The sequence below is a fragment of the Salvelinus namaycush genome, chromosome 30 (genome assembly GCF_016432855.1).
Source record: "Salvelinus namaycush isolate Seneca chromosome 30, SaNama_1.0, whole genome shotgun sequence".
Classification (NCBI taxonomy): Eukaryota; Metazoa; Chordata; class Actinopteri; order Salmoniformes; family Salmonidae; genus Salvelinus; species Salvelinus namaycush.
In genome coordinates, this window is record NC_052336.1 from 17,980,915 (window position 1) to 17,997,597 (window position 16,683).

General features: G+C 55.3%; 1 protein-coding gene across 1 annotated transcript in view; it reads left to right on the forward strand.

Annotated features, from left to right (window-relative positions):
* Positions 1-16,683, forward strand: part of LOC120024951 (myotubularin-related protein 13-like) — a 158,388-nt gene that overhangs the window by 114,022 nt on the left and 27,683 nt on the right. Inside the window, exons 18-21 of the mRNA XM_038969338.1 lie at positions 6,881-7,051; positions 7,155-7,429; positions 10,720-10,892; positions 12,207-12,280. Coding sequence (XP_038825266.1) covers positions 6,881-7,051; positions 7,155-7,429; positions 10,720-10,892; positions 12,207-12,280 — 693 coding nt within the window. The remainder of the gene's footprint in view (positions 1-6,880; positions 7,052-7,154; positions 7,430-10,719; positions 10,893-12,206; positions 12,281-16,683) is intronic.

Genomic DNA, 16,683 nt, shown 5'->3' on the forward strand with positions numbered 1-16,683 from the left:
CTCTGGCTGGCTTGCTCGCTCTCTGGCTGGCTGGCTCTCTGGCTGGCTGGCTCTCTGGCTGGCTTGCTCGCTTTCTGGCTGGCTGGCTCTCTGTGTTGCTGGCTGGCCCTCTGGCTGGCTCTCTGTGTGGCTGGCTGGCGCTCTGTGGCTAGCTGGCTCTGTGTCTGTCTGTCTGGCTCTATGTGTGTCTGGCTGGCTGGATCTCTGTGTGGCTGGCTGGATCTCTGTCCGGCTGGCTGGATCTCTGTCCGGCTGGCTGGATCTCTGTGTGGCTGGCCCGCTGTGTTGCTGTGTGGCTGGCTCTCTGTGTGTGTGTGTGTGTGTGTGTGTGTGTGTGTGTGTGTGTGTGTGTGTGTGTGTGTGTGTCCCTCTCTGTGTGTGTGTGTCTGTCTGGCTCTGTCTGTGTGGCTGCCTTTCTCTCTGGCTGTCTGGCTGCCTGTGTGTCTGGCTCTTTGGCTGTTTGTCTGGCTGTTTGTCTCTCTGGCTGTGTGTCTGGCTTTCTGGCTGTGTGTCTGGCTCTCTGTCTGTCTGTCTGGCTCTCTAGCTGTCTGTCTGGCTCTGTCTGTCTGTCTGTGTCTGGCTCTCTGTCTGTGTGGCTGCCTCTCTGTCTGTGTGGCTGCCTCTCTCTCTGGCTGTCTGGCTGCCTCTGTGTCTGGCTGTGTGTCTGGCTCTCTGGCTGTTTGTCTGGCTGTTTGTCTCTCTGGCTTTCTGGCTGTGTGTCTGGCTTTCTGGCTGTGTGTCTGGCTTTCTGGCTGTGTGTCTGGCTTTCTGGCTGACTGTCTGTGTGTCTGGCTCTGGCTGTCTGGCTGTGTGTCTGGCTCTCTGGATCTCTGTCTGTGTGGCTGTGTGTCTGGCTGTGTGTCTGTCTGGCTGTGTGTCTGGCTCTCTGGCTGTCTGTCTGGCTCTCTGGCTGTCTGTCTGGCTCTCTAGCTGTCTGTCTGGCTCTCTGGCTGTCTGTCTGTGTCTGGCTCTCTGGCTGTGTGTCTGGCTCTCTGGCTGTGTGTCTGGCTCTCTGTCGGTGTGTCTGGCTCTCTGTGTGTCTGGCTCTCTGGTTTTTTGTGTGTCTGGCTCTCTGTCTGTGTGTCTGTCTCTCTGGCTGTGTGTCTGGCTCTCTGGCTCTGGCTCTCTGGCTCTGGCTCTCTGTCTGTGTGTCTGTCTCTCTGTCTGTGGGTCTGGCTCTGTCTCTCTGGCTCTGGCTCTCTGGCTGTGTGCCTGGCTCTCTGTCAATCTGTGTGCCTGGCTCTCTGTCAGTCTGTGTGTCTGGCTCTCTGTCAATCTGTGTGCCTGGCTCTCTGTCAATCTGTGTGTCTGGCTCTCTGTCAGTCTGTGTGTCTAGCTCTCTGTCAGTCTGTGTGTCTGGCTCTCTGGCTGTCTCTGTGTGTCTGGCTCTCTGGCTGTCTGTGTGTCTGGCTCTCTGGCTGTCTGTGTGTCTGGCTCTCTGGCTGTCTGTGTGTCTGGCTCTCTGGCTGTCTGTCTGTCTGTTTGTCTGTCTCTCTGTCTGTGTGTCTGTCTGTTTGGCTGTCTGTCTGTCTGTTTGTCTGTCTCTCTGTCTGTGTGTCTGTCTCTCTTGCTGTATGTCTGGCTCTTGCTGTATGTCTGGCTCTTGCTGTATGTCTGGCTCTTGCTGTATGTCTGGCTCTTGCTGTATGTCTGGCTCTTGCTGTATGTCTGGCTCTTGCTGTATGTCTGGCTCTCGCTCTGTCTGTCCCTCTCGCTCTGTCTGTCCCTCTCGCTCTGTCTGTCCCTCTCTCGCTCTGTCTGTCCCTCTCTCGCTCTGTCTGTCCCTCTCTCGCTCTGTCTGTCCCTCTCTCGCTCTGTCTGTCTCGCTCTGTCCGTCTCCCTCTCGCTCTCGCTCTGTCCGTCTCCCTCTCGCTCTCGCTCTGTCCGTCTCCCTCTCGCTCTCGCTCTGTCCGTCTCCCTCTCGCTCTCGCTCTGTCCGTCTCCCTCTCGCTCTGTCCGTCTCCCTCTCGCTCTGTCCGTCTCCCTCTCGCTCTGTCCGTCTCCCTCTCGCTCTGTCCGTCTCCCTCTCGCTCTATCCGTCTCCCTCTCGCTCTGTCCGTCTCCCTCTCGCTCTGTCCGTCTCCCTCTCGCTCTGTCCGTCTCCCTCTCGCTCTGTCCGTCTCCCTCTCGCTCTGTCCGTCTCCCTCTCGCTCTGTCCGTCTCCCTCTCGCTCTGTCCGTCTCCCTCGCTCTGTCCGTCTCCCTCGCTCTGTCCGTCTCCCTCGCTCTGTCCGTCTCCCTCTCGCTCTGTCCGTCTCCCTCTCGCTCTGTCTGTCTCCCTCTCGCTCTGTCTGTCTCCCTCTCGCTCTGTCTGTCTCCCTCTCGCTCTGTCTGTCTCCCTCTCGCTCTGTCTGTCTCCCTCTCGCTCTGTCTGTCTCCCTCTCGCTCTGTCTGTCTCCCTCTCGCTCTGTCACGCTCTGTCTGTCTCCCTCTCGCTCTGTCTGTCTCCCTCTCGCTCTGTCTGTCTCCCTCTCGCTCTGTCTGTCTCCCTCTCGCTCTGTCTGTCTCCCTCTCGCTCTGTCTGTCTCCCTCTCGCTCTGTCTGTCTCCCTCTCGCTCTGTCTGTCTCCCTCTCGCTCTGTCTGTCTCCCTCTCGCTCTGTCTGTCTCCCTCTCGCTCTGTCTCCCTCTCGCTCTGTCTCCCTCTCGCTCTGTCTCCCTCTCGCTCTGTCTCCCTCTCGCTCTGTCTCCCTCTCGCTCTGTCTCCCTCTCGCTCTGTCTCCCTCTCGCTCTGTCTCCCTCTCGCTCTGTCTCCCTCTCGCTCTGTCTCCCTCTCGCTCTGTCTCCCTCTCGCTCTGTCTCCCTCTCGCTCTGTCTCCCTCTCGCTCTGTCTCCCTCTCGCTCTGTCTCGCTCTGTCTGTCTCGCTCTGTCTGTCTCGCTCTGTCTGTCTCGCTCTGTCTGTCTCGCTCTGTCTGTCTCGCTCTGTCTGTCTCGCTCTGTCTGTCTCGCTCTGTCTGTCTCGCTCTGTCTGTCTCGCTCTGTCTGTCTCGCTCTGTCTCGCTCTGTCTGTCTCGCTCTGTCTGTCTCGCTCTGTCTGTCTCGCTCTGTCTGTCTCGCTCTGTCTGTCTCGCTCTGTCTGTCTCGCTCTGTCTGTCTCTCTCGCTCTGTCTGTCTGTCTCGCTCTGTCTCTCTCGCTCTGTCTCTCTCGCTCTGTCTGTCTCTCTCGCTCTGTCTCTCTCGCTCTGTCTGTCTCTCTCGCTCTGTCTGTCTCTCTCGCTCTGTCTGTCTCTCTCGCTCTGTCTGTCTCTCTCGCTCTGTCTGTCTCTCTCGCTCTGTCTGTCTCTCTCGCTCTGTCTGTCTCTCTCGCTTTGTCTGTCTCTCTCGCTCTGTCTGTCTCTCTCGCTCTGTCTGTCTCTCTCGCTCTGTCTGTCTCTCTCGCTCTGTCTGTCTCTCTCGCTCTGTCTGTCTCTCTCGCTCTGTCTGTCTCTCTCGCTCTGTCTGTCTCTCTCGCTCTGTCTGTCTCTCTCGCTCTGTCCGGCTCTCTCGCTCTGTCCGTCTCTCTCGCTCTGTCCGTCTCTCTCGCTCTGTCCGTCTCTCTCGCTCTGTCCGTCTCTCTCGCTCTGTCCGTCTCCCTCTCTCTGTCCGTCTCGCTCTCTCTGTCCGTCTCGCTCTCTCTGTCCGTCTCGCTCTCTCTGTCCGTCTCGCTCTCTCTGTCCGTCTCGCTCTCTCTGTCCGTCTCGCTCTCTCGCTCTGTCTCGCTCGCTCTCGCTCTGTCTCGCTCGCTCTCGCTCTGTCTCGCTCGCTCTCGCTCTGTCTCGCTCGCTCTCGCTCTGTCTCGCTCGCTCTGTCTGTCTCGCTCGCTCTGTCTGTCTCGCTCGCTCTGTCTGTCTCGCTCGCTCTGTCTGTCTCGCTCGCTCTGTCTGTCTCGCTCGCTCTGTCTGTCTCGCTCGCTCGCTCTGTCTGTCTCGCTCGCTCGCTCTGTCTGTCTCGCTCGCTCGCTCTGTCTGTCTCGCTCGCTCGCTCTGTCTGTCTCGCTCTGTCTGTCTCGCTCGCTCTGTCTGTCTCGCTCGCTCTGTCTGTCTCGCTCGCTCTGTCTGTCTCGCTCGCTCTGTCTGTCTCGCTCGCTCTGTCTGTCTCGCTCGCTCTGTCTGTCTCGCTCGCTCTGTCTGTCTCGCTCGCTCTGTCTGTCTCGCTCGCTCTGTCTCGCTCGCTCTGTCTGTCTCGCTCGCTCTGTCTGTCTCGCTCCCTCTGTCCGTCTCGCTCCCTCTGTCCGTCTCGCTCCCTCTGTCCGTCTCGCTCTCTCTGTCCGTCTCGCTCTCTCAGTCCGTCTCGCTCTCTCAGTCCGTCTCGCTCTCTCAGTCCGTCTCGCTCTCTCAGTCCGTCTCGCTCTCTCAGTCCGTCTCGCTCTCTCAGTCCGTCTCGCTCTCTCAGTCCGTCTCGCTCTCTCAGTCCGTCTCGCTCTCTCTGTCCGTCTCGCTCTCTCTGTCCGTCTCGCTCGCTCTGTCCGTCTCGCTCGCTCTGTCCGTCTCGCTCGCTCTGTCCGTCTCGCTCGCTCTGTCCGTCTCGCTCGCTCTGTCCGTCTCGCTCGCTCTGTCCGTCTCGCTCGCTCTGTCCGTCGCTCTGTCTGTCTCGCTCGCTCTGTCTGTCTCGCTCGCTCTGTCTGTCTCGCTCGCTCTGTCTGTCTCGCTCGCTCGCTCTGTCTCGCTCGCTCTGTCTGGCTCGCTCGCTCTGTCTGTCTCGCTCGCTCTGTCTGTCTCGCTCGCTCTGTCTGTCTCGCTCGCTCTGTCTGTCTCGCTCGCTCGCTCTGTCTCGCTCGCTCGCTCTGTCTGTCTCGCTCGCTCTGTCTGTCTCGCTCTCTCTGTCTGTCTCGCTCCCTCTCTCTGTCTCGCTCCCTCTCTCTGTCTCGCTCCCTCTCTCTGTCTCGCTCCCTCTCTCTCTGTGTCTGTCTCCCTCTCGCTCTTGCTGTGTCTGTCTGTCTGTCTGTCTGTCTGTCTGTCTGTCTGTCTGTCTGTCTGTCTGTCTGTCTCTGTTTGTTCTATCCTTGTTTTCCTCTCTTCCAGCCCTGCATTCCTTTTCTACATTTGGCAAGTGGACATTCATATGGGCCTCTGAGGGTCGTCTACCTCCATCCCTCCATCTGTCTTATCTTGTCCCTCTGCTCTGTCTAGTAGGTTCTGACTGCAGCCTAGACCCTGCTCTGTTATCAGAGCAGGGAGAGCCAACCGGCCGTGGTCAACCTGACCTCCAGACAACTGAGCAGGCAGTGTGTTTAACAGGAGAGGACACACACGCCTCCACTCAATCTGCTGCAAAACCCACACACCATATGACATGAGAGCATGATGACTAATATTGTAAATATTGTTCTCTGGTGCAGGTCCCAGAATAACAGCTGCATTAACGCGTCTACTGTTCTTGTTTTTCATATTGGTCGCTGTTCCATGAATGGCCACGGTTCATTTATTTCCATCCTTTAACACTGACCTCTGTGCATTTAGTCTAGACTCGTTAATCCAATCAGGTAATCTGTAAGTCTATTAGCGCCACGGTTTGTCCTGAAAACACTTGTGGCCGTGTCAGATTTGTCTCTGTCGACAGAGGGTTGTTAGGCCAGCTCCCTGCTCTCCCTGTAAATGGCTGAGTGCGGAGGACACAGTGTTCCTGTGAAGATGTAATGTGTATAAAACATTCCCGGGGAAACGAAACTATCCGTACGAGCTTTGACATTGGCGTCATCCTCCTTACTTAACGATATAAAGCTGCGCTCGGACGGACTGCGTACATTTGGAGGTGAATTATTTCTTTATGACAGTGGTTTAGACAGGAGGCTTACTAGTTGATTTATCATTTACATCAGAGGGATACTACTCAAGGTGTAGGGCTGTCCTGAGCAGGGAGGAAGCAGAGCAGGCGGTCTACTGCTGCCCTCCAACGGCCTTCAAACCTCTCTGGAGAGATGAGATACACAGACCATCGTACACTAGAATCACTTCCAGCCCCAGTCTCACCTTTGATCTTCCGCCCACTGCTCTCTCACTCCTCCAGGGCTCTGTGCTCGGACCCCTGCCCTCGGGTAAGCCTCAGCAGGGTGCCGAGACTGTAGCTATTTTAGTTCTGCTGCCTCGTAACTACAGTAGCCGCTGCCGCTGGTCATTCAGGGAGAACCAAAGCGATAATGAGTTCTGTGTTGTATTGTGTCAGGCTCAGAGGGACGAAATCAGAAATAATCTAATAAGAGGCTTGAGCGTCGCTTACGAAAGACACATGGCCGTCAAACTCGGCCAGGGGGGAGGAGGGGAACATAGAGGTGGGGGGGTAAGGATGTTCATTTATAAACAGTGTTGGCAGTGGTGTTGGCAGTGGTGTTGGCAGTGGTGTTGGCAGTGGTGTTGACAGTGGTGTTCTTGGGTTTGGGTCTAGTTGATGCTATAGCTGTTGCCCAACATTCATGTATTTATATCGGGACATAGGAACAGTCTTCATGGCTTTAGCAGAGTTGCATGTTCCCTCTAGGTGCTGTGTGCAAACAGGTATTATTATCATTTTTTTCACTATTCATACTGTGGAAAAACTGCAGGGCCCTGTTTTCAGTACTCATCCAGAGAGAAAGCGGGAGCCTGACGTTCTTGGTGTGGTGTTGTATGTGTTGAAAACTTACGGCCCACGAGAAATGATTGATTGTGCTTGAAACCTTTGGCAGCTTTGGATTATTTTCCTATTTCCACCCAGGTTTTAATGGTTGTCTTTACAAGCTATGCTCCCCACAGCCCAGTTAGTTTCACGAGTTGTGAGACGTTGAGCCCAAACTGCTCTCTTGTACGTTCAGTCAAAAGCAGACAGTCAGCACGTCTGAACGTTTGTCTGGTCAGAGCTTCAGTGTAAGCTGTTGAAAACATCTACTCCTCCGCCTCTTACTGTCAAAACATTCCCTCGTGTCTGCAGAAACTGCCGGCTGGAGTGAGCCAGTTTGCATACACCTGTGTCCAGGACCATTCCATTTGGACCAATCAGCAGTTCTGGGAGGCCACGTTCTACAGCGAGGTCCAGAACCAGATCCGAGCCCTGTACCTCACCGCCCCTGAAGACAAACTAGGCATCAGTGCCAGGCTAAAGGTAAGAGAATGAGAGGTTCCATACATTGGTCTTTCTTCTCTCACTTTTTTAGGCCCATTTGCAGAATGACACTGAACACCCCCATATCTTTCTCCCCCCTCAGGAACAAGGTCCCCTGCCCCCGGCGGCACCCGGCGCCTCGGAGCGCACGGCCATGGACCTGGCGGCGGAGCAGCTGCGCGCCTGGCCCTGCCTCAGCAAGGAGAAGCAGCAGGAGCTGGTGAAGAACGAGGAGAGCACGGTGTTCAGCCAGGCCATCCACTACGCCAGCCTCCTGGTCTACCTGCTGGTCCCCCTGGACACCAGCAAGAACAAGCTGCTCAGAGCCAACCCCGTCGCTGACTGGGAGAGCGGCAGCAACAGCATCGTCACCAACAGGCAAGCAGAGCAGCTGGTTGCGCCTCACTGCACCCCACTGATATTCAGTCAGTTCAATCTGACACCTAGCCATTCGCCACAGCTATATCAACAGTTAGTTTGACGCAGCACACAGAAGCGCATGGCCCCCTAGGGTGAAATGCACTCGATCGGAAAGAGAAAAAGAGCCCAAATGTAAGGTTGTTATCTAGGACGATAGCGCTCTTGCTTGGGGAGTATTTTGTACTTTGTCATAAGGTGACGATAAGTGTGTGGGCGGACATGGCGTTACTCACCGTGTACATGATCCACTCTCCTCTCCTCTAAAACGGATCACCTCAGCCATATCCTGCCCACTCCCACGTCCATCCTGTTGGCTGTCCTATCACCTGCTGGAGTTTCAGCCTCAGCTCTGTGACCTCCACTCAGCCTGTCTGCGTGGGGGAGCAACCTCCACTCAGCCTGTCTGCGGGGGGGAGCGACCTCCACTCAGCCTGTCTGCAGGGGGGAGGGGACCTCCACTCAGCCTGTCTGCGGGGGGGAGCGACCTCCACTCAGCCTGTCTGCGGGGGGGGGGAGCGACCTCCACTCAGCCTGTCTGCGGGGGGGGGAGCGACCTCCACTCGGCCTGTCTGCGGGGGGGGGAGCGACCTCCACTCGGCCTGTCTGCGGGGGGGGAGCGACCTCCACTCGGCCTGTCTGCGGGGGGGAGCGACCTCCACTCAGCCTGCCTGCGGGGGGGAGCGACCTCCACTCAGCCTGCCTGCGGGGGGGAGCGACCTCCACTCAGCCTGCCTGCGGGGGGGAGCGACCTCCACTCAGCCTGTCTGCGGGGGGGGGGAGCGACCTCCACTCAGCCTGTCTGCGGGGGGGGGGAGCGACCTCCACTCAGCCTGTCTGCGGGGGGGGGGGGAGCGACCTCCACTCAGCCTGTCTGCGGGGGGGGGGGGAGCGACCTCCACTCAGCCTGTCTGCGGGGGGGGAGCGACCTCCACTCAGCCTGTCTGCGTGGGGGGGGAGCGACCTCCACTCGGCCTGTCTGCGGGGGGGGGGGGGGGAGCGACCTCCACTCGGCCTGTCTGCGGGGGGGGGGGGGGGAGCGACCTCCACTCAGCCTGTCTGCGGGGGGGGAGCGACCTCCACTCAGCCTGTCTGCGGGGGGGGAGCGACCTCCACTCAGCCTGTCTGCGGGGGGGGGAGCGACCTCCACTCAGCCTGTCTGCGGGGGGGGGAGCGACCTCCACTCAGCCTGTCTGCGGGGGGGGAGCGACCTCCACTCAGCCTGTCTGCGGGGGGGAGCGACCTCCACTCGGCCTGTCTGCGGGGGGGGAGCGACCTCCACTCGGCCTGTCTGCGGGGGGGGGAGCGACCTCCACTCGGCCTGTCTGCGGGGGGGAGCGACCTCCACTCGGCCTGCCTGCGGGGGGGAGCGACCTCCACTCAGCCTGCCTGCGGGGGGGAGCGACCTCCACTCAGCCTGCCTGCGAGGGGGGGCGACCTCCACTCAGCCTGCCTGCGGGGGGGAGCGACCTCCACTCAGCCTGCCTGCGGGGGGGAGCGACCTCCACTCAGCCTGCCTGCGGGGGGGAGCGACCTCCACTCGGCCTGCCTGCGGGGGGGAGCGACCTCCATTCAGCCTGCCTGCGGGGGGGAGCAACCTCCACTCAGCCTGCCTGCGGGGGGGGGCGACCTCCACTCAGCCTGCCTGCGGGGGGGAGCGACCTCCACTCAGCCTGCCTGCGGGGGGGAGCGACCTCCACTCAGCCTGCCTGCGGGGGGGAGCGACCTCCACTCAGCCTGCCTGCGGGGGGGAGCGACCTCCACTCAGCCTGCCTGCGGGGGGGAGCGACCTCCACTCGGCCTGTCTGCGGGGGGGGGAGCGACCTCCACTCGGCCTGTCTGCGGGGGGGGGAGCGACCTCCACTCGGCCTGTCTGCGGGGGGGGAGCGACCTCCACTCGGCCTGTCTGCGGGGGGGGAGCGACCTCCACTCGGCCTGTCTGCGGGGGGGAGCGACCTCCACTCGGCCTGTCTGCGGGGGGGAGCGACCTCCACTCGGCCTGTCTGCGGGGGGGAGCGACCTCCACTCAGCCTGCCTGCGGGGGGGCGCGACCTCCACTCAGCCTGCCTGCGGGGGGGAGCGACCTCCACTCAGCCTGCCTGCGGGGGGGAGCGACCTCCACTCAGCCTGCCTGCGGGGGGGAGCGACCTCCACTCAGCCTGCCTGCGGGGGGGAGCGACCTCCACTCAGCCTGCCTGCGGGGGGGAGCGACCTCCACTCAGCCTGCCTGCGGGGGGGAGCGACCTCCACTCAGCCTGCCTGCGGGGGGGAGCGACCTCCACTCAGCCTGCCTGCGGGGGGGAGCGACCTCCACTCAGCCTGCCTGCGGGGGGGAGCGACCTCCACTCAGCCTGCCTGCGGGGGGGAGCGACATGCACTCAGCCTGCCTGCGTGGGGGAGCGACATGCACTCAGCCTGCCTGCGTGGGGGAGCGACATGCACTCAGCCTGCCTGCGTGGGGGAGCGACATGCACTCAGCCTGCCTGCGTGGGGGAGCGACCTCCACTCAGCCTGCCTGCGTGGGGGAGCGACCTCCACTCAGCCTGTTTGCGTGGGGGGGGCGGGTGACCTCCACTCAACCAAAAGAAACAAAGATTGGGATTTCCAGTGCTCTGCACTAAGAGTAATGTAATGTGTACCAAGTTTGGAAAATTTGCACGTGTGGCTTTTCTCAGAAATGAAAAAGGGTCTGCCAAGGCCCTATCTCCAGAGTTTCTCACTTTCACTTTCTGTATGCGCTGCTGCTACAAGGTAGTCCCCCAGCTAGTCCCCTCTGAAGCGTATTACTGGAGATTTTAGGCCCTTTGAGTTGTTTACATGGAGAATGTTGAAGACTATACCATGATGAAGCCTTTAGTTCTTGTTTTGCCGCTGGTTTCATGAGTAGGGGGGGGGGCGGGGGGCGATGGCCACACTGTGTTTATTTGCTTGTTTTTCTCTCTTGGTTCTTGCCCCAGACTTGTTTTGTTTCTCGCAGAGACTTCTGGATCTCATCTGTGTGTTTGTAAACCCTGCGGGACGTTACATCACCGTCCCATGTGAAAAGTGTAGCGTGGCCAAGAGACCGAGTGAGAGGTCCTGGCATCACAGCTGACCTCTCGCCAGACTGCTGGTGTGCCATGCTCACAGACCTCAGGCACACTATATCGTCATGTGCATCTCTGGGAAAACTTCAAGCATCCCTCTCTGCAGCCTGTTCTATTCTCATGCCATTAATGCAGACTAAAATCCGACTAAATGTGTGTTTGCAGTATTGCAGGCAGTGTGGCGGATAGCTTTGACACAGAGAGTGGCTTTGAGGACTCTGAGAACAGCGACGTGGCCAACTCTGTGGTACGCTTCATCGCCCGCTTCATTGACAAGGTGTGCACAGAGAGTGGCGTCAGTCAGGACCACATCAAGAGTTTGCATAGCATGATCCCAGGTACCGTACGACCCCCCCCAGTCAACCTCAATACTACTCAATACAATGTCAATTAAACCCCAATACACCTCTATCCAGGAGCTCTGTAGCTAGCAAGCACTGTGACCTCTGACTTCAGTAGCAAACTCCCACTGTCCTAATTCTGTGAGCTTTATCAGTTAACCCTTTTTGCCAAGGTGTACCTGGAAGCTGATTGAAGTGTGTATTCTGAGTGCAGGCCTGTACTGCTGTGTAGTCCTACAGCCTCTGAGCAGATTAACTCTTTGACAAACAGTGAGCTCCATAAGTATTGGGACAGTAACACATGTTTTGTGGTTTTGGCTCTGTACTCCAGCACTTTGGATTATTTTGTTTTATTGTAAATAAGAATAGAATATTTCTATACACTTTAACATTCAACTTTCTCACTCATCATTATTCCCGATTCGTTCAAGATTATCCTGAATCATGGTAGCATCCACATTAATGTAGACGTGTTTAGAAACATGCCTCCCGAGTAACGCAGTGGTCTCAGGCACTGCATCGCAGTACTAGCTGTGCCACTAGAGATCCTGGTTCGAGTCCAGGCTCTGCCGCAGCCGGCCGCGACCAGGTGGCTCACGGGGCGGTGCACAATTGGCCCAGCGTCGTCTGGGTTAGAGGAGGGTTTGGCCGGCATGGATGTTCCTGTCCCATTGCGCTCTAGCGACTCCTGTGGCGGGCCAGGTGCAGTGCACGCTGACACGGTAACCAGGTGTACAGTGTTTCCTCCGACACACCGCCGCAACTGGTTTCCGGGTTAAGCGGGCGTTGTGTCAAGAAGCAGTGCGGCTTGGTTGGGTTGTGTTTCGGAGGACGCATGGCTCTTGACCTTCGCCTCTCCCGAGTCCGTACGGGAGTTGCAGCGATGGGACAGGACTGGAACTACCAATTGGATACCACGAAATTGGGGAGAAAAATAATTTTTTTATAATAATTTTAAAAAAATAGGTGTTTAGAAACATTGTTCTTATTTACAATAAAAGTGACACAATACATTATTTACAATTTATATTGGGTACAAGATAATCTGAAACACAACCAAGACACACAGTTCACCTGATATGGATGAAAATACCCTCAAATTAAAGCTGATAGTTTAACCTCATAGTCATTGTATCATCCCAATACTTGTGTATCTCACTGTAGGTGGTGGTCTTCAAACCTGTCAATATAGGCTTCCTGTGGTTGTAAATAGGTGTGTGCAAGCATGTATTTGTTTACCTGGGTTGGGTAACTTATGTGTTTTTGTGTGTGCATGACATTGTGCTAACTGGTCATGACCTCTGACCCCAGGCATCGTGGCCATGCAGATGGAAACTCTGGAGGCGGTCCACAGGGAGAGCAGGAGGCTGCCGCCCATTCAGAAGGTAGGTGCTACCCTGCACTGGGCCACCCATTCAGAAGGTAGGTGCTGCCCTGCACTGGGCCGCCCATCCAGAAGGTAGGTGCTGCCCTGCACTGGGCCGCCCATCCAGAAGGTAGGTGCTGCCCTGCACTGGGCCGCCCATCCAGAAGGTAGGTGCTGCCCTGCACTGGGCCGCCCATCCAGAAGGTAGGTGCTGCCCTGCACTGGGCCGCCCATCCAGAAGGTAGGTGCTGCCCTGCACTGGGCCGCCCATCCAGAAGGTAGGTGCTGCCCTGCACTGGGCCGCCCATCCAGAAGGTAGGTGCTGCCCTGCACTGGGCCACCGAGTTTTCTAATATGTCTGTCTGAATGGAAATGGAGTTTATCAACCATGAATATTAGTACCATTTGGATTATTTTGTTTTATTGTAAATAAGAATAGAATATTTCTATACACTTCAACATTCAACTTTCTCACTCATCATTATTCCCGATTCGTTCAAGATTATCCTGAATCATGGTAGCATCCACATTAATGTAGACGTGTTTAGAAACATGCCTCCCGAGTAACGCAGTGGTCTCAGGCACTGCATCGCAGTACTAGCTGTGCCACTAGAGATCCTGGTTCGAGTCCAGGCTCTGCCGCAGCCGGCCGCGACCAGGTGGCTCACGGGGCGGTGCACAATTGGTCCAGCGTCGTCTGGGTTAGAGGAGGGTTTGGCCGGCATGGATGTTCCTGTCCCATTGTGCTCTAGCGACTCCTGTGGCGGGCCGGGTGCAGTGCACGCTGACACGGTAACCAGGTGTACAGTGTTTCCTCAGACACACTGGCGGAACTGGTTTCCGGGTTAAGCGGGCTGTGTCAAGAAGCAGTGCGGCTTGGTTGGGTTGTGTTTTGGAGGACGCATGGCTCTTGACCTTCGCCTCTCCCGAGTGCGTAAGGGAGTTGCAGCGATGGGACAGGACTGGAACTACCAATTGGATACCACGAAATTGGGGAGAAAAAAGGTTTAAAAATGATTTAAAAAATCATTTTAAAAATAAGAAAAAAAAGGAGGTGTTTAGAATTTGAAACTCTGCAATCTGTCATCAAAATCGTTGTCATTTCACCGGATGTTGTCGAGGTGGGACGCTAGCCCTTAATGGAGTAATTTTTGTACCTTTTGAAGTAAACCTGTGTCCTTTGATAATTAAGTGGCGTTAAAACTCCTATTTTACTGGAAGTGGTGTTAGAACCCCTATTCTCCTGGAAGTGGTGTTAGATCCCCTATTCTCCTGGAAGTGGTGTTAGAACCCCTATTCTCCTGGAAGTGGTGTCAGAACCCCTATTCTCCTGGAAGTGGTGTCAGAACCCCTATTCTCCTGGAAGTGGTGTCAGAACCCCTATTCTCCTGGAAGTGGTGTCAGAACCCCTATTCTCCTGGAAGTGGTGTCAGAACCCCTATTCTCCTGGAAGTGGTGTCAGAACCCCTATTCTCCTGGAAGTGGTGTCAGAACCCCTATTCTCCTGGAAGTGGTGTCAGAACCCCTATTCTCCTGGAAGTGGTGTCAGAACCCCTATTCTCCTGGAAGTGGTGTCAGAACCCCTATTCTCCTGGAAGTGGTGTCAGAACCCCTATTCTCCTGGAAGTGGTGTCAGAGCCCCTATTCTCCTGGAAGTGGTGTGCTGTAGCTGAAGTGCCTATCATCCAGTAATGTTGCAGTCGTCAGATTGTCATCACTCATCAACCATCAGACTGGGGTTCTTACAGTGAAGCCAGGCTACAGTAGTCATGGATGCTGTTGTGCGCCTTATCACACTGCCAGTTCTTGATGAGGTCTCTCCCCCTGGTCGGCTCGTTCCCAGGACTCTGCGGGCCCAGTCAGGTCCAGTGTAATTGATTTGTAAGTTTGTCTGGCAGGGCCTTGTCTGACATTCATGGCTGAGACCATGTTGCACACAGCTCTGCTGCCAGCAGCACATTCAAGCCTGTGAACTCTGTAAACAAGCGCAGGAATGACCCTGGTGGGCCATCAGCACAGAGATTTATGACTCGTAGAGTTGGAGCTGTCCTTGCCTCTATGTGGAACCTGCTACTGCTTTGGCCCAAGGTTCAGGGGGAGGAGGTAGCGCTGTTGGGTCTGCCGGGATTAAACAATCAGTTAAGGGAGCTGGACGTACTGGTGTACCTTGGGCACTCCAAGCTACAAGCAGTGAAAAGGGTCACTGTGATAAGTAGCTATCGCTGGCTCTTATGTCTAGTGTGTGTGTAGGGGTGAATACTTTGTTAGAGTTCCAGCTGGCAGCCTCATTGGGGTGCTAGGGGACCGTTGGGGCCTTTAACACACTGGCCCCTGGCCCTGGGCCATCCAACACCAGCAGGACCATGTTCCTCTTATCTATTGACTAGACTAGACCAGAACTGAACCGCACAGCCCCTGGCCCTGGGCCATCCAACACCAGCAGGACCATGTTCCTCTTATCTATTGGCCAGACTAGACCAGAACTCAACCGCAAACCCTCTGGACCAGCCTGACCTTAGCATGGATGTCCCTTCAGGTAGAGCAGAGCTTTCCTCTGCTAGAGAGTAAACAGAAAATACCCCCCACACACAAAGGCTGTGATCATCTGATGGACTAGTGACACCATTCCGTTGAACCATGGAAGATATGAACACTGCACAGAACCATGCCCTTCTGACTAGAGGGCATTGACTGTCTAGGCCCCCTCACACTAGAGTGCTCAACTTGGCTACAGTTTGATGAGCTAGAGAGGCAGAGCAGTGTTAGACCAGCTGCTTTCAGGCCTGGCTCTGCTGGGGAGCTGAAGAGAGACCGACTTCCAACACAGTGGAATGGAGTTTGGATTTTCAGGTTGCTACGAAGCCCCTCAAAGCAGATGTTCAGCAGTTGTCAGTGCTCATTGATCAGGGGTTTGCTTTGGATCCTCCAGCATTTCTTGAAGCATGTAAATCAATATATTGTGGTAGTGTGGGGTAAAAGTTGAGTTAATAATTCAGAAGGTCACTGAAAAGATGTTGCGCAGACTACACTCAATGCATATATCAAAATGAACTACATTAATTATTGTAGTAGTAAAAAAAACGTCTTGCCTGTACCTAAGGACCAAATTATTAACTTGGGAGTATTAATGATGATTAGTCTCCACAGAACACATGCTTTGTTTTTCTTGGCAAAGCATTTGTAACTAGGAAGCTGTGTTAAACGCTATTTGATGCTGAGTGTCCGTGTAACACACTGTGTGTTGGTGATGTGTTGCTTTTATGACATAATGTGTGTGTGAAACATTTGTCTTCGATATGCTCAGCTGTTGTTTAGGTGCAACGTTTGTGTTGATGTCCATACTTATCTAATGCGCTGATATGTTGACATTAGGGCTGTCCCTGACAAAAAACATTGGCCGACTGAGGGTCATCTGTTCTTTTAACTATCGGTCTACATTTTTAACGTGTATTTTTTCCATATATAGACACACCCTATGTGTTTGAATAAAATCAACTACAGCGCCTTTCGGAAAGTATTCAGACCCCTTGACCGTTTCCCCCATTTTGTTATGTTACAGCCTTATTCTAAAATATATTTTTTTCCTCATCAATTCTCAGTGCCAGCAGCATACCACCCTGCATACCACCCTGCATCCCACTGCTGGCTTGCTTCTGAAGCTAAGCAGGGTTGGTCCTGGTCAGTCCCTGGATGGGAGACCAGATGCTGCTGAAAATGGTGTTGGAGGGCCAGTAGGAGGCAATCTTTCCTCTGGTCTAAAAAATTATCTGAATGCCCCAATGTCCCCAGTGATTGGGTACATTGCTCTATGTAGGGTGCCGTCTTTTGGATGGGTCGTAAAACGGGTGTCCTGTCTTTCTGTGGTCACTAATAACACCTAATCATCCCCAGCTTACAATTGGCTCATTCATCTCCTCTCCTCCAGGTCGTTGCTGTAAATGAGAATGTGTTCTCGGTCAACTTACCTGGTAAAATAAGGGTTAAATAAAAAATACCAAAATGAACACACACTACCCCATAATGACAAAGCAAAAACAGGTTTTTAGAAATGTTTCCTAATTTATAAAAATACAAAAAATACAAAAAAATACAAAAAAGGAAATCACATCACAAGTATTCAGAACCTTTACTCTGTACTTTGTTAAGGCACCTTTGGCAGTGATTACACCCTCAAGTCTTGGGTATGATGCTACAAGCTTGGCACACCTGTATTTGGGGAGTTTGTCCCATTCTTCTCTGCAGATCCTCTCAAGCTCTGTCAGGTTGGATGGGGAGTGTTGCTGCATAGCTATTTTCAGGTCTCCAGAGATGTTCGATCGGGTTCAAGTCTGGGCCACTCAAGGACATTCAGAGACTTGTCCCGAAGCCACTCCTGTGTTGTCTTGGCTGTGTGCTTAGGGTCATTATCCGGTTGGAAGGGGA